This window comes from Echinops telfairi, unplaced genomic scaffold (assembly GCF_000313985.2).
Source record: "Echinops telfairi isolate 266 unplaced genomic scaffold, ASM31398v2 ScPeMD7_29;HRSCAF=101, whole genome shotgun sequence".
Classification (NCBI taxonomy): domain Eukaryota; kingdom Metazoa; phylum Chordata; class Mammalia; order Afrosoricida; family Tenrecidae; genus Echinops; species Echinops telfairi.
The window spans coordinates 5,272,224-5,295,029 of NW_022103926.1; the positions used below are offsets into that span (position 1 = coordinate 5,272,224).

The 22,806-nt window shown below is 48.6% G+C and overlaps 1 protein-coding gene across 1 annotated transcript in view; it reads right to left on the reverse strand.

The window, feature by feature from the left end:
- Positions 1-22,806, reverse strand: part of TBC1D10A (TBC1 domain family member 10A) — a gene marked incomplete at its 5' end in the record, with an annotated part of 38,410 nt that extends 15,604 nt beyond the window's left edge. The window contains one exon of the mRNA XM_004716749.4: positions 22,700-22,806. Within this exon, the coding sequence (XP_004716806.3) occupies positions 22,700-22,806 (107 nt within the window). The remainder of the gene's footprint in view (positions 1-22,699) is intronic.

The window sequence follows — 22,806 nt, forward strand, 5'->3', positions numbered from 1 at the left end:
TGTTCCAGCAGCACCACACAGCTAAAACGCCACGCTATGCCAAAACGTTTCTGGTAGCAAGAATAGGGTACTATTCTAATGGATAAATAAAATGTAGAAGTGGTTTTAGAACTTTTTAATGGATAGAGGCTGGAAGAGCTTTAAAAGAACTAACATTAATGTGCTTCACACAACTGATGTATGTATGGATTGTGATGAGTTGTATGAGCCCCTAATAAAACGATTTTAAAAAGGCCCTGCAAAAAAAAAAACAACTAATATTAAAAGCCTAGATTGTTTCTAAGAAACCAGTCCTAGAATGGTGGATGACGTCAAAGGCAGTTCTGGTGAGGAAGCAGGCGGAAGTGAGGAGAGCCACAGAGAAAGTCTGTCATCTGAGATAATACATATGTTGCTAGAAATGTGGACACTACACATGCTTCTGGGGAAGCTTTCAAAGAAAGTGATGGACGTGATTGCGCAATGGAGGAAGGGCGATGCTCTCTATGCAGCGGCCAAGAACTTGTGTGAATTACGTTCACATGTTTGGCGGAAGATAGAACTTGAAAGTGATGAACTTGAAGTTCTGGCTGAGGAGAGTTCTGAGTAAGATCTTAAAAGGCTGTACGGCTTCTCCTTGCTGCCTATAGTAAACTGTGACAGGAAAGAGATGGATTTAAAATGTACTGTGCAAAATAAAAACTGAATTTAAAGCTTTGGAAAAGTCTTCTGCACAAATTAAGGACATGTGTCTTAGTATGTTCGCCAAAGATTGGTTCCACAATCTTTTGCTAAAAAGATTAAACCTGTGACTAATGGCTCTAACCAACTACCTACCACAGCAGAAAAGCCATCAGCAAAGGGTGAAGGAGACAGAGAAGTAGGAGTGAGGGTGAAGGGGAAGACGAGAGGAGAGAAGGGAGAGGGGAGAAAGAGAGAGGGAGAGAGGAAGAGCAAAAGAGAGAGAAAATCAGGTAGGCGGGTAAGGATGCTGTCTGCCTCTTGGAATTCTAGGCAATCAACAGCCAAGAGTTCCATCTAATGACCTCCCAGGAAGGAAAAGGACCAGCCCTGGAACCGCATGGATCAGCAGAGTTGTCGGAAGGAACATGGGAAGAAAGACAGCCTCGGTTTGAAAGAGCTGTACCGTGGTCTCCCAGATCGCAAAGAGTGGGGTGCTTGCCACTGTGGTGTCAGAGTATGGGCTGCTGCCCCATGTTGAGGAAGTAGGGCTGCCACGATCAAGCGGCAGAAGAATGGGAACTCCTGGGGTGGGGGCAGCGGTCACCACTCAGATGGAGCACGAGAATGGGCCTGCCCAAAGCCAAAGCCAAGGGAGCAGAGGTGCCATCTGGGATGAGGGATGTTAGGGAGCTAGAAACAGGAAAGGGGGGAGGGCCCACACTACGCCAGGTGGGCTTAATTCCGTCAATGGGGTCAACCAGTACCGTCTACCAGGCCTCCCAGCTGAAGGCCCTAAAGGCCGGAACCTGGAGACCACCACCAGGCTCCTCAGCCTTCCGCTCAGCAGTATCACCGTCTCTCCGGCCTCAGGCCGCCACGTGTGGGTGTGCAGTCCCGTGAGTTGCCCGTGTTCAGTGACTGCAAAACCTGAAACTTCTTGGTCCTTTATAAAAACCCACTTAAGATCACAAACCAGACTTCGGCGTGAATTCTTTCTCGTGCAAAGCCAAGAACCGAGGTATTTCCCACCCGAGAAACCTAACAGGGTCTCCCATCAAAATCTAGAGAATATGGCAAACAGAGTGTGGAGCATTGAGCCGATGCCCAGGTGGTTTCAGAGAACTGAGGATTATTTTCACGCTTTGAGAACTATGTCATATGTTCTACAAGGTTTTGGAATTGTTTGTGCCTTGCATCCCTTCTTGCCCCCCAATTCCTTCCATTTGTCATGGCAATGTCCCCCTTGTGCCTGTCCCACCAGGCACTTTGTAAACAGCTAGCATGTATTCCAGATGTCACAGGTTTGCTTTTCCCCCCAGGATAGACTACACAGACCTCACCCATTTTGACTTAGATGATACAGAAGAGGAGATTCCCGACTTTGAGATAAGACTTTGGGGACAGTGTGATGGGGAGATTATGTTCTGCATGTGTGAAGGACATAGATTTGAGGGGAAACAGAATCTTATGGATTGAACTGTGCCAACCCCCCCACCAAAAAAAAATCCTAGTCTCCATCTATAAACCAAACTCACTGCCACGGGGTCCATTCTGACTCACAGTGACCCTCTAGGACAGGGTACAACTGCTCCCGTGAGTTCCGGACTATCACTCTTTATGGGAGTAGAAAGTTCCATCTTGCTCTTGAGGAGCTGGCTGATGGTTTTGAACTGCTGACCTTAGAGTTAGTAGCCCAATTTGTAACCACTACACCGCCAGGGCTCCTCATGTCTCTATGTACATGGCATAATCCACTGGGGATGTTTTGTTATGTAAATGAGACGTGATTAATGTTGCATATGTCATGAGTCAATCTCTTTGTGATATAAGACATTAAAGGAAGGTTAACCAGCAGAGATGGGGAAGAGAGATGCCAAGTCACATGAAGACTGCCCGGGAGCAGAAGGCCAAGCGATAAGGACCTTCCTCCAGAGACAACAGAGAAGTCTTCCCTTAGAGTTGGACTCCGAATTCTAGCTCCCTAAATTGTGAGGCTGGAGCAGAAGCAGGCAGCGTTTCCTCCTGCTGTACACAGACAGGGTGGGTATGCATAGGGACTGACTTGACAGCATCCAACAACAGCAATCAAACAAACTGCAAGATCATAATTCTGTTTGTCAAAGCCACCTACTTGATCATTTTTGATATAGCAGCACTTTAGAGAACTAAAACACCAAACTATGCTATTTTCTTCTTGCTGTTTTCTACTTACAGTTTCAACACTCCCCTCTCACACAGACACACACAGAGGCTTGTCACTTGTTATCTACCTGTCCCTACCTGGAAGGCCCTCCTTAGCCACAGTAACCCCTCAGGGACCAACAGAACAATAAAAACCTTACCTTCAACAATAACAACAGCAACAGAAGCAGTGGAGTTACCATTCAGCACATCATGTTGTTGTTCTGACTTAGAGTGAGTGACCCTATGTCCAAAAGACCAAAATGCTGCCTGGTCCTGTACCATCCTCACAATTACTGTTCTGCTCGAGCCCACTGCTGCAACCGCTGGATAAATCTATCTCAGTGAGGGTCCTCCTCTTTTTTGCTGACCCTTTAATTTAACAACCACACGACTGGTCTTTCCTGATAACACGTACAAAATCTTACCATTCTCGTTTCTAAAGAGCATTCTGGTTGTACTGGTATCAGGACAGATTTGTTTGTTCCTCTGGCAGTCCATGGTTCTTTCCAATATTCTTTGACATCATAATCCAAATGCTTCATACTTCTTCCCGTCTTCCTTATTCACCGTCCAACTTTCACGTGCATATGAGGCGATGGAAAAACACCATGGCTTGGGTCAGGCGCACCTTAGTCCTCAAAGGGACTTTGTTGCTCTCTAACTCTAAAGAGGGCTTGTGCAGCAGATCTGTTGACTGCTGCTTCCATGAGCACTATGTTTACTGTTTACCAATTCCTTCCCTAAATGCTTCATCTACATTATCTACACAAACACTGGCTGCTGTCACAGAGATCCAAGTGTTATGGAGAACTGCACCATAATGTCATTATTCCCATTTTACACAAGTAGAATACAAAATTTACGGTTGTGACTTGTTCAAGGCCATGTCTAGCTATAAGCGACAGAGCTAAGACTCAAACCCAGGCTACCTGGTTCCACAGCCCATATTCTTGACCCTGGCTCTCCAGGTCAACCCTCAGCCTTCATGAGGCTTTCATTAATTGTCCTTCAAAACTTTATCCTGAATTAGAATAGCATCTTTATACTACAATCCCTAGTAAAAAAATACATTTTATACAGAGACACACCACCCACCCATCCCCCGCTCACACACACACACACACACACACACACACACATTCTGTTGTTACATACCACTGACTTAATCACCAACTCCGTGACCACATGAATAAGTGAAAGAGGCAATTCCCAAGCCTGTGCCACCCCATGACTGCTTATGAACCATAGCCATTGTGATAGTAGACTACTGTGATCCAAAGGGTTTCCACTGGCTGATTCTGGGAAAGAGATCACCAAGCCTTTCCTCCTAGCCTAAGTCTGGATGTCCCACTGAAACCTGTTCAGCATCACAGAAACATGAAAGCCCCCACTGACAGATGGGTGTTAGCTATGTACGCATGAGGTCCCCTGGCCAGGAATCCAAACTGGGTCTCCACGTGGAAGGGGAGGATTCTACCAAAGAACCTATACATATGTATACGTATAATGGAAAATACATTTTATTGAACAATTTACTCTGACATTTGTGTAATTTTCATATTCTTATTTATTTATTTGAAGTTCAAAGGATTATGTTTTGTTCTCTTTCTGAACTCTCCATTATATTCCATTGATTTTTTAAAAATCATTTTATTAGGGGCTTATACAACTCTAATCACAATCCATACATACATCCATTGTGTAAAGCACATTTGTACATTCATTGCCCTCATCTTTTTTATTTTTTTAGTGCTGGTCATAACTCCTAAAAAGTGATTTCAGCACAGACTCTAATGGGTTAAGACAGGAAGTTTAACCTGAGCACTTCACCAAAACTTGCATACGTCAGTCACTCAGTTCCTTTCTTCGGAGCACCAGATCTTGACCTTCTTGGGTAACTCCCACCATTCCCCTCACAAGTGCTTAACAGACCCCTACCTGGTTTTCACCATAACCTGACTACTTCCATAGGCTTTATATTCAGGACTACAGGCCACGTCTGCCTATAGCAACTTCACTTGTCTTCTACTAAGAAGCCCTAAAGGGGCCTTGGTAGCACTGTGGGATAAGCATTGGGCTGCCACTATAAGGTCTGTGGTCTGAACTCACCAGCAGGTCTGTGGTTTGAACTCTCCTTGCAGGAGAAAGATGAAGCTCTCTGGTCCCCTAAAGACTGTCTCAGAAAAGGTGACTACAATCTTTTAGAACAGGAATTGACAGACAAAGTCCGTATCACTAAAATCTACAATACTCTGCTAGATTCCCTGCTAGTTCCCTCAGAGGAACTTCTTCAGGGAGGCTTTGATGGTTTCTGTCCTGTGTCCTATGACATAACCTAGGCTTTCAGAGGATGAAAGAAACAGCAAATCTACCACCAGCCCTGGAAAACCTGGTGTTGACATAGCAACAAGAGTCTCTGTTCCACTTGGTGCTCCAAGATGTGAATGCAACATACTGGCATGGAGTAGGGAACCACTGGAGAGGTCTGAGGGGCCGGCCCCAATCCCAACTACATGGACAGCCGCCCCTCCCCCGAGAAGAATTTACTTCAGAGGACACCACTGAAGCTGCAGCTCAGGGAGAGGGACACGTGTGATCAGAGCACACAGAAGCAAATGAAGGGGAAGGAAGAGAGAGTGAAGCACACACTGGCCCACCAAGCCTTGAGGACGATATCCCCACTCAGAGCAGCCAATGCACCGAAAGGGCTATATGAGACACGACATCCCTCACTGACCCATAGCCCAACAGGGGACAACACTGGAGACACAGTGTGGGAAGTGTGCCCGATCTGACCCCACCACACTGAAGCAAAACACTAAGGGCGTGCAACAGAACAGCAAGGGGAGCAGAGCAAGGACGTCCTGAGGGAGTACCAAAAATAGACTTTGGGGCCAGGGCATGGCACCCCATCAGACTCAACCGGAAACCACTCCTAAAGGTCAACAAACAGTCCTTGAACTAACTACAGGCTTTTCTTTTCTTTTGGTCATTGGTTTTGCTGTTGTTTTGGTTTCTTTTCTTTTGTTGCTTTATTTTGCTCTGTCTTGTTTTTGTGCATATTATTATCTCTGCAGGTCTATCTAGATAAGATAGGCTAGATAAACAATCGGAGGAGAAAACAACAATGGGACCAACTGTTCTGTGGGGGGCATGGGAGACAAGGGAACAAGTGATGTAAAATCAATGGCGAGGAAGGTGTGAGAGGCCTGCAAGGGCTTGATCAAGGGTACTGTAACTGAGAGGAATTACTGAAACCCAAATGGAAGGCTGAGCATGATAGTGGGACAAGAGGAAAGTAAAAGGAAATAGAGGAAAGAACTAGGAGGCAAAGGACATTTATAGAGGTCTAAATAAAGGCATGTGCATATGTAAAGATATTTATATATGATTATGAGGAAATAGATCTATGTGCATATATTTATAAGTTTAGTATTAAGGTAGCAGATGGACATTGGGCCTCCACTCAAGTACTCCTTCAATGCAAGAACACTTTGTTCTATTAAACTGGCATTCCATGATGCTCACCTTCCGGGCATGATCGCTGAAGACAAATGTGTGCCTAAGCAAATGTGGTGAAGAAAGCTGATGGTGTCCGGCTATCAAAAGATATAGCATCTGGGGTCTTAAAGGCTTGAAGATAAACAAGTGGCCATCTAGCTGAGAAGCAACAAAGCCCACATGGAAGCACACCAGCCTATGTGATTACAAAGTGTCAAAGGGGTCAGGTATCAGGCATCAAAGAACAAAAAATCATATCATTGTGAATGAGGGGGAGTGCAGAGTGGGGACCCAAAACCCATCTGTAGGCAACTGGACATCCCCTTACAGAAGCGTCTCTGGGAGGAAAAGAGCTAGTGAAGGTGCAGTGTAGCAACGATGAAACATACAACTTTCCTCTAGTTCTTAAATGCTTCCTCCCCCCCCCATCATGATCCCAATTCTACCTTACAAATCTGACTAGACCAGAGGATGTACACTGGTACAGATAGGAACTAGAAACACAGGGAATCCAGGACAGATGAACCCCTCAGGGCCAGTGGTGAGAATGGTGATACCAGGAGGGTGGAGGGAAGGGACAACAGAAAAGTGGATGAAGGAAGATGTCGGACAGTTTAAGACATGACAAAATAATAATAATTTATAAATTATCAAGGGTTCATGGAGGAGGGAAGGGAGGGGAAAAATGAGCTGATACCAAGGGCTCAAGCAGAAAGCAAATGTTTTGAGAATCATTGATGATGGCAACAAATGTACAAATGTGCTTGACAGGTGGATGAATGTATGGATTGTGATAAGTGTTGTATGAGCCCCCAATAAAATGATAATTAAAAAAAAGAATAGGAATCGACTTGATTGCAGTGGGTTTCTTTTTCTTTCTTTTTTTGGGGGTAGGGTGGGGTGGAGCCGGGCAGTTGCAGGGGTAAGGTGCCTAAGGATTTCTAGTAGCATTGTGGGTTGGTATTGAACTGCTACCTGCTACCTACAAGGTCATCAGTTCAAATCCACAGTTACTCCCCAGGAGAAAGATATTGCACTCTGCGTCTGAGAAAACATCAGTTTTGGAGGGTCGCTATGAGTCAGAATCAATTCCATAGCAATGGCTTTGGTTCATTTGTTTTTGTTTTTGTAATCACCTAGTGAGGTAGATCTTCCATAGATTATTATTTCCAACTGGCCCACGAGAAACTTGACAATTCAGAGAAGTCAGGTTGTAATATGACTGGGGCACAGTCAGCAAGCTCCTAAGTGGCTGGTGGAAGCAGGACTTCCCCTCTGCCACAGTGACTCATGTGTGGCCTGACCCACAGGGACTGCTGTGGGGAAATCGGGCCCTTCTCCAGATGGTGCTGGGTGGTTCTACCCTGGCCTCCAAGCCCCAGCACAGGGACTGTCCTGAGCAGCCTGCCCAAGTCCAGTCAATGCTCAATGAGGCCAATGTTCTGCATGGACACAGCCGGGAAGCACAGATGGAAACAACAAACATGGGTCACGAGTGGGTCCCTGGTCGCCTGAGCAGGAGAGGAACAAGAGAGATAAAAGTGGGCCGTCAGGGAGAATCTTCTGTCAGGCTCCCTGGCTGAGCCAGGTTTGGCCAGGCTGTGCCATGCTGTATCAAGGCCAGGCCATGGCCCAAGGGGGCAGTGACACTCCACTGACTGCCTGCTCTGCAAGCTCACAGGCTACCCCTGTCCTCTCCCCAGACCTAGATAGAGGAGCTGTCCCTAAGTGCTGAGGGTCAAGACAGGTTTCAAGGCTGCTGAGACCATGGACTGGGACTCTCTATCCCCTTCTTCCAAACAGCTGCTGTCTCCCCAAACATACCTCCGTCCCTCCAGACTCTTATGCCCCAAGGAACCATTCTAGGCCCCTCCTCCCAAGTCTCACTCACTTAACCATCCTTCCAGGCCTCTTCACTTAACACCCCAGGCAGAAAGCTGAGGAGGCAGCAGAAGCCTGGTGGGCAGGGTGAGAGTAAGCAGAGTGGGGTCTCTGAAGTCAACTCCTCCATCTAGTAGCTGGCAAGATACTTGACCTCCTTAAGCATCCACTTCTTCCCCTTTAATACACCCAACCCAAGCAGCTACCATCCAGGCAACTCCAACCTCATGGCAACCTCAAGTGTGAGAGTAGAACTGGGCTGTGACCTTCCAGAAACAGCCAGCCAGACCTTTCTTCCAAGGTACTATACCTTTGGGTGGGTTGAAACCACCACCATTTCCGTTATTAGCCATGAACTTAACCGTTTGCATTACCCCGGGGGCTCCTTATCTTTGAGGCAGACCTCATATGAGGATGCTTCCAAAAGTTTGTGGAGAAATGGAATGAAAAGATAATGGAATTCTTCCATGAATGTTCTGAAACCACCTCATATTTTTATAGGGATCATTGAACAAATGAGAGCTATTAAACAACAAGTTTTTGTTTTGTCTTTTAAAGTGACTGGTATGTGCAGGTTACCTAGCACTTTCACATCCCTTTTCTCATCTAACTAATCCACATAAGCAGCCCTCTGCAGCTGGCAGAGCAGATTAACCCCACTGTACTCGGGAAGCCGGGTGGCTCTGTCAGGTAAGCACTGGACTGTAAACCACAAGGTCAGTGGCTATCTGCTCACGTGAAGATTTCCAGCCTCAGAAACCTTACATAAGATCACTGTGAGTCAGAATTGACTCGATGGCAATGGAAATGGGCTTTAACTATGAGGCAAATGAGGCCCCAGAGATGGAAGTAATTTCCTCAAAATACATAACTCTGAATCCTAGCTTCTAATGCCGGCTCTACTGCTTTACGGCTTTGTGAGAGGGGGCAGGTTGTAAGGTGGGGTAATGCCACCACCTCGGATCACAGAAAGGCAAGAGGAGCCGAGGCAGAGGCTGTGGACTAGCCAAGGATTTCATAGACGTTATCGTAGCTCACCCACACCATTATCTAAGGAAGGTGGTTGTACTGTCTCCATTTAATAGACAAAAAAATGACGGTTCCACCACACTGAGGAATCTGCCCAATGTTACACAGCCTGGCAGTAGAGGCTGCACATGAACACCCAAGGGATCTAATAAACGTAAAGTGCCCACATATAACAGGGCCAGATGCCTGTCCCATTTCCTTTCCTTCTTTTTTACTGCCCTGGAGGGAGCCACCACCCTCTGTGCCGAGAAGGGCAGGAGTGGCCTTTTGTTTACATTTGGGTCTCTAGGATGGAAAGACGGCGGCCTGCAAAGTCTCAACAATGGGCAAAAACTCCCAAGTAGATGGCAGAGAGATCTCGCCCAGTCACTGATCCGGAATAGCAAGGTTGGGGAGCTCCCCTCCCTACCCAGGGCACAAAAGACAAGTGTCAGCAAACAAAAGGCTGAGCTACTTTGCACCCTGGTTAACAACTCCAGGAGCTCACTCATCTAAGAGGTGGTATCAACTAGAAGTATAAGTAGTTTTTTCTGCTGTCAGAGAGAGGGTTGCAACTAAGTGCCAGGGCTGGGAGCCCAGTCAGGTGAGGTCTGGCATCCTCCAATGAATCTACCCCCTCAGACATCTGGGAAGGCTGCAGCCTAGAGGGTGATCTGCGCAGGCCAGTGTGGAAAGGGCTGTGCATAGGCTGGTGCTCCTTCCTATCACGCTGGCTGCCCTGCCCTGCCTTTGAGCGGCTGGCCATGTTCAGGCTCCCTGTCTGGGAGAATGGAGCCTGGCTTGCTTTCCTCTCTCCAACTTGCAAGGCCTATTTCTGGGCCTGCCTTCCTTTCCCAGAAGGGATTCCCTGGGTCAGTGCACAATGGTAAACAGGTTCTCTCCACCCTCTGCTGGCCTCGGTGCCCTGGACCACTGCCCAGCTCTCCACTCTACTCAGCTCCACCCTACTTGAAATGAGATGGAAGAAATGGTTCCTTTAGGCACCAGCATTGCTGGCTTCTTTCTAGCAAGACATTCCTTGGCCATCTGAAGGCCAACTATTAGTCTCTCTCCCTGTCCCAGAGTGAAGAATTTCTAAGACATAAAGACACAATTAGTCCAAAAGACTAATAAATCATGTTAACCCCAGCACTCAAAGCCTAAAGCCAGAACTAATCAGGCGTCCTCAAACTACATGTGGCCCGCCGAGGACATTTATCCGGCCTGCCGGGTGTTTTTGCCCTGTTTGTTTTTTTACTTCAAAATAAGATATGTACAGTGTGCATAGGAATTAGTTCATAGTTTTTTTTTAAACTATAGTCCGGCCCTCCAATGGGTCTGAGGGACAGTGAACTGGCCCCTTGTTTAAAAAGTTTGAGGACCCCTGAACTAGATGGTACCTGACCACCACTGCTGGAAGCTCTGAAAGGGATCGCAATAGGAGGTCCTGAGTGGAATGGGAGAAAAGTGTGGAACAAAACTCAAATCCATGAAAAAGAGCAAGCTGACAGGTCTGACAGAGACTGGTAGAACCCCTGAAAGTATAGCCCTTACTTAGTCACCCTATAGGCCTGAAACTGAACTCATCCTCTGGCTCAACTTTCTGCCAAATGATAAATAAGTGGAAAGATAACACCAGGAAGATAAGCACTCCTTGGAACAATCGACCATGAGATCCACAGGGCAGCACCTGCCCAGACACAATGCCCAGAATGCAGGAAGGGACAGGAAAGGAGGAGGAAGAGAAATGGCTAACACAGGAAGGAAGTGGGAAGAGTGCTGTAACACCATGGGGACTGCAATCAATGTCACACACACACACACACACACACACACACACAAATTATGAATTGTTTAATGGAAACCCCAATTTGCCCTGTAAAATTTCACCCAAATCACAATGAAAAATAAACAAAAGCAAGGAATTCCTCAAATCCATTTAGCTGGGGAAGGACAGCTCTCCTTGATAACCATAGAAAAGGTGGGGTGATTATTTACAATAAAGACACTCCCTCCCCTTCTAGGCAGAGTAATGCTTCCAATTCCCTGCATCTCCATAACTGGGCCCCCGGAGTCACAGTCTCACTGCAAGCACCTGGGGGCCACCCTGACTCTAAAGCTAAGAATAGGCCCTCCTCACATAGCCTTACCAAATCAGTAGTGGCCTTAGTGGATATAGTCAAAGTCATCTCGACTCCCTGCTTAAAGAAGGCCTCTGCCCAAATTCCTTTCAAGACTCCCTATTGCCCTCCTCGTCCAATCGAAACCTCAGACCCTGATTCTCAAGCCCCTTTTGTGCCCTGTCCACTTCTCCTTTCTCCCCTGGCCTTATTACCTCTAGGTACCTCTCTGAACTGCCTCCTCCCAGACCCTCCACTCTGCTTCAACCCCATCCACCTTCCAAGACCTTATTCAGAACTACTCCCTTTCCTCTCTACAAAGACTATACAATCAGCACATCATTATATTCCACACACATTTTTTCTAGGCCCTGAAAGGCGGAGAAAACCTTTTGCCTGCCTTTAGGGCAGCAGTCTGGCAGAGGAGTCAGCTGGGTAAGCATACACAGAAGTGCTTTTAGACAGTCTGGACAAGGTGCTAGGAATCTGCAATAAGCTTCCAGGTAAAAGGCCGAGAGGTTTTGGGAAAGCTTTAAAGGGAAGCTGCCTCTTGAGTTGGTCTTTGAAGGTGACAGGAAATGGCCAGGCTGAGAAAGAGGAACGGGTACAGTGGGCAGAATGCCCAGTGTAAGTAAGAGAGGGCACAATTTGTTTGGGGACAGTCCAGTGAGTGGGTTTGGCTTCTTGGTCAGCTGTCCGCTCTGCCAAGGCAGCATGCAGAGGGAAGGTATGGCAATGGAGGGCAGGGCTCTTCCAGTGACACCCATGGCTGTGTGTGGAGGGGCTAGGGCAGAGGCTGGGACCTAGCGGGAGTTCAGTAACCAGGCTGATGGATCATGAGCTTTGTGACCTCCAGCACTCTCTGAATTCCAGTTGTCTCAGCAGTGAGATGAGAACACTGCCCTTTGCCTTGCAGTCACACGAGGGCTGCACAGTTTGAGCTTGTTAGAGGGCACTCCCTATCAGGCCTGATAGCAGGGCGAGAGATCTTTCTCACTGCGCTACACAACGCTGCCCAGAGATGTGCTTGGGGAAAGCCTTTTACAACATTACAATTGTAATATTAAATTAACTTAACTGAATGTCTGTTGCAACACTTTGTTATGTGCCAGACGTTATACTCAGCACTTAGCTTACATTATTGCATTTAATCCTGACCACAAGCTATGAGACAGGTCTTCTAATTAGTCTCCTCCATGTGCAGATGATGAAACAAACCAGTAACTGGGTAGGCAGTTGGAGATTCTGGGTGAGTGAGCGAGACAGGGGCTGTACTGAAGGGGAGTTAGTCTAACTCCCAGGACCCCGCTCCTCTCCTGCTGTTACACAGCTACCGCACTGAGTGTTGTTAACTGTAGGCAGGGAGAAGCATAAACTTTGTTCCCAGGGAGCTTAGGGTTTAGTTGACTGAAGTCACAGACTATGAAATGTTGGACAAGTCCCTTTGCTTCTCTGGTAAAATGGGGATTCCGGTGATCAGTACACACCAGAGATAATTGAGATGGGGGAGGGGAAAACAGCCTCCCCAGAGAACTGGCATAACTATCTGCTTCAAAGTACTCAATAAGCAACTGATGAGGGGATTCCCAACCTGCCATGCAGACCAGGACCACAGGCTGAGTGGGACTGACTCCGACTGGACTCCCACAGCCCTGGGTGGGAGGGCAGAACCTGTGAGAGAATCTGGTTTTCCCTACCCCTGCTGGTGTGCTCCATCACCAACATAGCAGGGGCCCAAACTGTACCTGGGGGTGCTTACATTGCTGCATGTTTGTTTTACATATCACTTCCCTAAATCCTAACCCTCGTTCCATCCTACTCCCAAAATCACCCACTGCCCTACTGAAAGTTTCTGAAAGGTCACGTGGCTGCAAAGTGATAGGGCCAGGACTCAAGGCCAGATCTGGTGGTCTCTCAATTCTGGGCTCTCCTGGAACCAAAGGTAGGTTCTCCGCTGTGAAGCCCGGGAGAGCAGACCCACCTTCAGAAGTGGCTGTCTGAGCAGGCCTGCATCTGGTCACACAAAACCCAGATCACAGAGCACCCTGAGGAGGAGCTCCTTGTCCCATCACTACCCAGCCACCCTGCCCGTGAGAGGGGCTGCGTGTAGACACCAGGGACAGGATATTTGCCATGCATCTTCAGGCCTTCTATAGACTTAAGGGTACCAGCGTCACCTAATAGTTCAGCCACAAAAACAACCCAAGACATCTGGAAAAGTGCAGACACTTGGACTGGGCTGAAGTCCTACGGCTAGGACAGGAAGAAGAGGGAGAGGCCACCAAGGGGCCGCCAGCTTTACCAAGGTGGGTGATTGGAAGGAACAAGCCTGGGTCCCACCTTCCGTTTCCTTCTTGGTAAGCAGAGTAAAATCATCTCTGAGCCGTTACGGGGCTCCTGTGAGCCCAGCTGCAAAGGGCGGTCCAACTTTCACATGGATATAAAGCTATTAAAATTGCCATGAGTTGGATCAGGTTCACCTTAGTCCACAAAGTAACAACTTTGCTTTTCGATACTTTAAAGAGGTCTTGTGCAGTAGATTTGCCCAATGCAATGCTCTCTTGACTGCTGCTTCCATGAGCATTGATTGAGAGGACATTGCAGACTAAAGAGCTAGACAGCAATGAATCCTTTGATCTGATTACATGCTCAGTTAAGCGAGGGAGGGCGACTGGTCCCACATAAGGGATAGGTCCTCTCACAAGAACAGAACATGCCAGAAGCACTGGCCTTTTGGGGCTGTGCCGTACTGACTCCTTGTCCTTACATGGCGCCTCAGAAAGAACTTCTCAAAGCAATCTTCCTATACACCAAGGTCAGGCACAAAACATTGGAAGCATAAGAGCTCTTCAACATCATCCTAGTAAAATAGCCTGGTTTTCTAATGGAAGCTCAGAGAGATTAAGCAGCCCTCTCAAGGTCACAACTCTCTCAAGGGCAACCTGGGTTGGTGACTAGTGAATTCCAGGACTAGGATGTTCCCATTCCAGTCCAGGTGTCTTGGTTTACAGTTCTGTTCCCAATCCAGTTATCTCTTTGATCCTCACAATTTTTTTTTGCAACCCCCACCCCCACCCCTGCATCTATAACCACTTATGGAATGTCTGGTTTCCCTCCTAAGCTGAAATCTCTCTGAGGGACCAGGTGGGTAGGCCTGAGCCTAACAGACCCACACCCATAGAGAGCACTGGATGGAAACAAGGAGGACCTAAGTCATAAGCCACCAGGGCCCCATGGTGGAGCTGGGACTGCCATGCCGACCCCTGAGCCTTTTTCTACATTGTTGTTTTGTTGTTCGGTGCCATTGAGTTGGTTCTGATTCATAGCGACCTTATGTACAACAGAATGGGACAGGGTCCTGCACCATCCGCCTAATTGTTCTTACGTTTGAGTCCATTGTTGCTGCCACTGTGGCAATCCATCGTGCTGAAGGCCTTCCTCTTTTTCACTGGCCCTCTACTCTACCAAGCATGATGTCCTCCAGAGAGTGGTCTCTCCTGACAACATGTCCAAAACACATGAGAAAAAGTCTTGCCATCCTTGCCTCTAATGTGCATTCTGGCTGTGCTTCTTTGAAGACAGACTTGTCTGTTCTTTTGGCAGTCCACAGTATTTTTTATATTCTTTGCCAGCACCATAACTCAAATGCATTGATTCTTCCTTGGTCTTCCTTATTCAGTGTCCAACATTCACATGGATATGAAGCTATTAAAAATGCCATGGGTTGGATCAGGCGTACCTTAGTCCTTAAAGTAACATCCTTGCTTTTCAATACTTTAAAGAGGTCTTGTGCAGCAGATTTACCCAATGCAATGTAATGATCTCTTGACTGCTGCTTCCATGAGCATTCATTGTGGATGCAAGTAAGATGAAATCCTTGCCAACTTCAATCTTTTTCCATTTATCATAATGTTACCTATTAGTCCAGTTGTGAGGGTTTGGGGTTGGTAACCACAGGTTGGCAGTTCAAAACCACCAGCCACTCCACGGGAGAAAGATGAGGCTTTCTACTCCCGTAAAGGGTTACGGTCTCAGAAACTCATGGGACCTCTTCTACCCTGTCTTATAGTGTAGCTATGAGTCAGAATCAAATCGAGGGCACCGAATTTGTTTTTTTGTTTGTTTCTACATTGAGTTGTAATCCCATACTGAAGGCTGCAATTCTTGATCCTAAATCCCTATTTCTAGCCAGAATCTTTCATCTCTTTGAGAAACTGCTGGCAGTGTCGCTACATACTGAGGATTTGCCTTCTCACAGGCCCTGGACCAGAATGACTAGGTTAGGCCAAGCTGGCCAACAGCCTCTCTTTGATCCACCCAGGCTGTCCCCAGGGCCCAAACCCACTCTCTCCAGCTGCCACCCCCTTTAGGTAGGTGTTCCATGCCCTTAGGCCTCACTCCTCTCTCCTTGGAGAAAAACCCAGCTCTCCTTACAGGCTGCCCTACTATACAATCTGGACAGAGAACACAAGGTCAGTATTGCTTTCAGGCCTTCTGGCTCTTGCTCAGTCCACACAGCCAATTAGCCAGCCTCTTCATCCTTCCAGCTCTAGACCTTTTCCAGGCCTTACCATCCTCCCTTTTGGCTGTCCTGGCCTTTCCTAACTGGTGTTCCTGCCTCCCCTCTGCCTCTTCTCCACAAAACACAAGAGGCCTCAGGCTGACATTCAAGGATAAGCAGCCTGCCCAACCTGCTTCCCAGGCCTCCCCATCTTCTAGCCACCCACCTCTACTCTTGGCCCACAACATTTGGCAAACACCTGACTATTGGGGCATTTGGCACATTCCCTTCGGTTTTGGATTGAACTGTGTTCCCTATGAAATCTGTGTTCACTTGGCTAAGCCATGATTCTTAGTAGTAAGTCATGCCCCTCCAATTTGTGATCCAAGGCAATTATCCTATTGTAAAGCCTCACACCTTTATACATTAGAGGCAATTATGGACAAGATCAGGTTGTATCTTGAGTCAACCTCATGTGAGATATAAAAGAGATTAAACAAGTAAGCCAAGATCATAGGGACACCTCAGTACTACCAAGAAAAAAAGAGCCAGGAGTGGAGCACTTCCTTTGGACCCACAGACCCTGGAGATCTCCAAGGGACACTAGGCCCACAAATGCTAAAGGGAGACAAGCACTTGCCCTCAGTCTACAGAGAAAGAGTCTTCCCCTAAAGCTGGTGCCCTGGATTTGAACTTCTAACCTCCAACACTCTAAGAGAATAAATGTGTTTGTTAAAGCCATACACTTGTGGTACTTCTGTAGCAGTCCTCGAGAACTAAGGCTCCTCCTGGATCAAATACCACCTCTTCTTTCTGGACAGATTCTGTAAGCAACACTGGTTGCTGCTTCCTCTAGACCAGGGGTCCTCAAATTTTTTAAACAGGGGGCCAGTTCACTGTCCCTCAGACCCGTTGGAGGGCTGGACTATGGTTTTTAAAAAAACAACACTGTGAACAAATTCCTATGCACACTGCACATATCTTATTTTGAAGTAAAAAAACAAACAGGGCAAAAATACCCAGCGGGCCGGATAAATGTCCTCTGCGGGACGGATGTGGCCCACGGCCGTATTTTGAGGACACCTGCTATAGACCAGCAGTTCTCAACCTGTGGGTCAAGACCCCTTTGGGGATGGAACAACCCTTTCACATGGGCCACCTGATTCACAACAGTAGCAAAATTACAGTTATGAAGTAGCAACGAAAATAGTTTTACGGTTGGGAGGTCATCACAACACGAGGAACTATATTAAAGGGTCGTGACATCAGGAAGGTTGAGAACCACTGCTCTGGACTCTGAGAGCACCCACACACCTCAACGACTGTCTATCACTCAAAACTGTAACGATAATATGATGTGTCTACTTTCCAGCTGGTCTGTGAACCACTTGAAGATAACAAGACACAGATGTCATATTCAGGTCTGTATCCCTTGTACCAATCACAAGTCTGGCAAAGGAGGTGTTCAATAACTGTTTGGTCGATAAGTTCATTACTTGGGTGGATAAGGTGACTGGGTTTTTGCTCCCAGGTTGCTGTTGAAGTTGTACAGCTCTCTGTGCAGCTGAATGGGATATGAAATGGGGTAGGGTGGGGTAAAGGTAGGAGGGATGGAAAAGGGAAAGAGACAGGTGAAGTAAAGAAAACCAAAGTAGACAGCTGCCCCCCAAATCCTGGATCGGTGGCTTCTAAGGAGCTTGCTTAAGCCTTGGGAGGTTGATTTGCCAGTGAGCCGGTCAAGATAGTTTCTTCCTGGCTGGGACCCAGGAGAGCAGCAGATAGGCCCAGAACAAGCAAAGCAGGTAAGGGCGGCCTCCTCCCCTCAGGTGTGCTGCCTGAAAGTTTAAATGAGGGATCAGCTAGGGACTGGCCCCGCGTACGAGACAGAATCTGCTGAACATGTCTTGGAGGCTCAACTGGCTTGCTGAGCGAGGCAGGATACAGTGGGCAGTGCCATGCAGTTGAAGCACAGGGTAGAAGATCCAGGGGCTCCTCTCCTATCTGGCTCTGTTACTGACTATAAGTAATCTCTAAGCCTTGGTTTCCTCACCTGTACAAGGAGCACAATCCTGCCTTATCTACTGAGAAACATTCTTCCAAAAGGCAGAGATTAACTAGCAAAGGCAAACAGCCATTATGCAACATTTTTTGGAGCCAAGACGAAAGCAATGTGGACTCCGGCTTGTGGGATGGCTAAGACCAGACCGGTTCTGGCCATACTCCCGGGGGCTTGCTCCTTACAGATTTTCCTCAATGGGCCTTTCTCTGGCTGCGATGCCCATGAACTTTCACTGTAGTCGGACCGACACTAGGATAGGGGGTGGGTAGCCAGGTTGCAGCTGACTCCTACCCTGGGATGAGGACCTCAGAGGCTAGTCAACACTTAGCACGTTGTCTGCGGCCACCTTAGCAGGGCTTAGTCCCTGGATTCAACATCAGAGAACAGGTGCAAGTCCCAGTCTACTAGTTGTCATCTGGTAAGCCTTGGGCACTTTCTTCTCTGGGCTTCAGTGTGTTCATCTACAGAACAGGGGTAACCACCTCTCTCAGGGAAGGTTAAGGTTCACTGGGATGTTCAATTTCCTGCCTACAGGGACTGGGCTTCACAAACATTTACCACTCCATAAGAAACCGAATGAAAAGACCAGCTACACCAGTCAATTTGAGGGAGAGCATTCACTAACATGTATTGCTGCCAGGCTCCTTATAAACATCAGGAGCCCCGGTAGCTTATACGTTGGGCTGCTAACTACAAGGTCAGCAGTTCAAAACCACCAGTCTCAGAGAAAAAGATGAGGCTTTCTACTCCCATAAAGAGCCACGGTCTCGGAAACTCACAGTGGCAGTCCTACCCCGTCCTATGACAGGGTCACTGAGTCGGTGTCAACTCAACGGCACTGAGTGAGTTACAAACACAAACTCTCTTCAACCTCACAAGAACTCTAAAAGTCAGTATTATCATAGCTATACAGGTGAGAAACTGAGGTTCAGGGAAGTGAAGCAACAAGTCCAAGGTCACACAGACAGTCGGGTTCTAGAGCTCATTCAAGGAGGGAGCACTTTCTCTCCCCTATCTCAGTGTAAACCGCTTGGGTGGCTGGACCATGGCCAGGCCAGACTGGCCTCTGGAGGTCCTGTTTCAGGTGCTGAGCGGACAAAACATCAAGCAGGCCCCACCGCCTTATCTCTTTCCCACAGCTTAAGGTTTCCGAGCAGGCGGACACATAGGCACCTTCCCAGGGCAGCAGCTGGTATACTGGCCTCCACCCTTGCCAAGTCAGGTCTTGTCTGAAGCCCTAGAACACTCACATGGCCACCAAACCGGATTTTCCTTTGAGGCTAGGGGAGGGAAAGAGGAGAGAAAATGGGAGGGCCTATGGTCTAGAGTCACAGACCAGGGACCCACATATACCACTGCCTCCTTCCAGATGGGCCACCCAGGGACCACTGCACTGCCAGCTCTATGCTATCCTGGGATTTATAATAGCTCAAAAAAAGAAGATGCTCTGGGCTTACAAACTGGAGACAGTAGTGGCGAGACAGGGAGGCCTGTCAAGAAGGCCCTGGCCTCACCCCAACAAAAACCGGCACAGATCATATTATGACCTCAAACTCACTGCCACTGAGCCCATTCTGACTCACAGCAAACCCACAGGAGGGGTAGAACTGCTCCTGTGGGTCTCCAGACTGCAACTCTTCACAGGAGTAGAAAGACTCATCTTTCGCCCGTGCAGCGCTGGTGCGTTTAAACTGCTGACCTCGTGGTACATAGCCCAATGAGTAACCCACTATGTCACAGAAATCCTTGACCAAACTACAGAGATACCAATATAGCCAGCTGTATGATTTCCAAAGTCTTGGGGCTACCAGAGTTGGCTAGAAGGAGTGGAGGGCCCAGGGGATGGGAAGATGAACCCACAGAAGGCAAGACTACTGCTCCAGATGTTTCTCTCTGGGCCCAGCTCTGATCCCTCCCTCCTCTCACAGGAAGCAGACACCCAAGGGATCCCAGAATTCATAACCATCTCAGTCCCACCAAAGCTTCCCTGCACGGTAAACACAAAAGACAGAGCAAGAAAGTGGGAAAAGTCAAGGACTGGGAATCAGGAGAGCTGGGTCCAATTCCTATTTTTACTCCTAAGAGAATAAAGAGTTGAGGCTAATCACTTCTCTCAAGCCTCAATAGATTTATGTCTATATGAAGACGGCCATTTCTAAGGTCACAGACAGATTTCTGACTTAGAATGTTCGAAGCATTATTAATATTAATAAATATTAATTGGGTATTTACTCTGCTACAAGTCTTACATTAGATGCTGAGGAGACGAAAGGTCCCAGACCAGAGGTTGATTGGTTAATGAACTGGTATTGACAAAACACGCCTTCCTTTGCTATCCAGCCCTATTAGCCTCAATTTCCTCATCTGTACCATAATTAAGGCTTAAACTGGCCAATCTCTTAAAATTCCTTCCAGCTCAAACAATCTGATACTACGATCTACTCACACCAGGCACTTGAGCTAGGCTGGCCTCTGGCCTGCTTCCTTCCCCACACCCAAGCCCCTAGCAACTGCCCAAACTGACCGTCTTGAGACAACCTTTGGACCAGGGTGGTGGCTAAACTGGACCTTTAATCTGGAGCCAGAGTCTCCGCCATCTCCACTGCTGCCATCAGCGCTAATGTTTCACTTCTTGGGGACAGCACATGGGCTCCAAAACCTCAACCACGAGACTGGGCTTAGGGCAGTCACCCTGAAACTTTGTAACTTCCCCTCTTATGGTTTGGGCAGAGACTTATTCTTGGCCTTTCTGGAACCACAATATTAAGCTAAGCGGGGAGCATCCAAGTTGCAGACACCAGAGAATTTAGGTTGACCAACAGGGCCAAGAAAATGAGGCAGGGTGAGAGGAGTAGACCTGGGACCGGGCTTCAGTTTCAGCATTACAAACACCAGTGATGTAGAAGGCGTCTGCGGAGCCACATCCCGGGTTTGTGGTTGGGGGTTGGGGAAGACAGATGTCTGGTTGCGGATGACAGCCAAAGGGAGGTGCTCCCACTGGGGCCTCTCTCTGTCCACAAATACCAGAGGTACTCCCTCACTTTTCTCAATTCTCTGAACCATAGATAGAAAACAAACAGCTCCTGGGCTGCTAGTTAGGCAGGCACTGTGCTAGGCACCTTCTCACACCTGACCTTACTGACTCCCCACAGTAATCTTGAAAGTCGGTGTTATTGTTGCCCTTCACAATGAGTAAACAGGCTCAGAGCTTCTCCTGATCTTGCCCAAGGTCACACAGCCAGTAAGTGTGATTCCTAAGTCCTCTTCTCACTATATCACACTGCTTTGCACCCGGAAGTACGTTCTGGCTAACTGCCCCAAGACAGAGGTAGTATGACTTCTCCTGCCTTAGAATTTACTGACACATCTGGGCTCTTCTTCCTAAGAACCCACAAATGCAACTGGGACCACCATTCCCAGTTTGCCAGACTCCACCTCTCTCAGGGCTCTGATCCCTGGTGCCTCTTCCCCAACTCTGAAACACACCCCATGTCCCCTTTGGGCTTTCACAAACTAATCTCTGGGGAACTGTGACAAAGACTCAAGTCAGGGATCAGGGTGAGGGATCAGGGTGAGGTTGCTGGAATGGGCAGGGTTTAGGCTCCTATGAATACATGGGGAGAGGCTGGAGGAGGCTGTCAGTAGGTGGGAGGGACTTCTCCTTAGAGGTGGGGACTCCATTTCTCCAAGGAAGAGGAGGCCTGATGCAGAAGAGGTTTTCTGGCTGTGGGGGAATTCCGGAAGTGGCCTGTTAAGAGCAGCTTGTGGGGCATGGAGTTCAAGGCATGTCCATAAGCCACCCGAGAGGCTGGGGGAGTTGGGACAGTCACAAGGGGTCAGAGGATGGGAGGAAGAATCATGGCTGGGCTGGTGAGACTCCCTAGGTGACTGTCTCTGCTGACAGAGACAGAAGATGAGACTTATCAGTTCTGTCTGGGGCCCTCTCATGTGACAAGGCAGCCCGGATTCGAGCAGGATCTGGAGTCCACCCTTCCTAGGGGGACCACCGGTCTATGCACACAGGAGCTAAGGATTGGGCTCTGAGCACTTTGGGTGGGGGCAGTGTGCCCAGCTCTGGGAAGGGTGCCACTCCCCTGATTCACATTTCTGACTTGCCAGCCAGGTGCCTCTGGGCCCTGGGGGCAGGGGACCTAGATGCTCTGGGAGCAGAAACCCAGCTGTCTGCTTGATCCCCCAGACCAGTTTGGGGGGGGAGGTGCCTAGCCCCACAGCACACCCAGAATTAGGCTGATGTTCTCTCCTACTAGAAAAGAAGCAGGGAGGGCAGAGGGTGTCCCAGGACCGGGAGGGGCTGTCAGTCCTGGGTGGGGCCATCTGGGTGAACACAGTGGGAGTCCCCTAGAGCGGAGTGGTGGCACAGGGAATCTGCGGCTGTGGGTGTCCCTGGAGGTGACTGTCTGTCAGCCCTGAGTGGGTGCCCAGTGTGGCAAAGCCTGCGATCGGGGTGGAAGTTGTGCAGGTGACCGTCAGTCTGTCCTCAGGTGGGGAGGAGGCCACTGTCGTCTGTCCTGGGGCGTGAGTCTGTCTGCCGTGAGGGGAGAAGATCCGTGTGTCGTTCCCTAGGTCTGATGTCGGTTTGGGGGTCAGTCGACCCGCGGAGGGCGGTGGGGTAGGGGACAGTAGGGTGGGGAGTGGGGGGGTGTCCCTGCTTAGGAAGTGGCGCGGTGGCCAGTCCTGAAGGCGGACCTGTCCGCATCGAGCGCCCCGACCCTCGCGATTCGCAGCACGCCCGACCCTTGGCCCGCCCCCCGCGCTACTCACGCGCCCTCGGCGCCCTGAGAGCCCACGATGAAGCCGAACTTGTCGATACGCCGCTCTGCGAAGCCGTTGGCCTCCGAATCGGAGCCCAAAGAGCTGAGCTCGTCGGC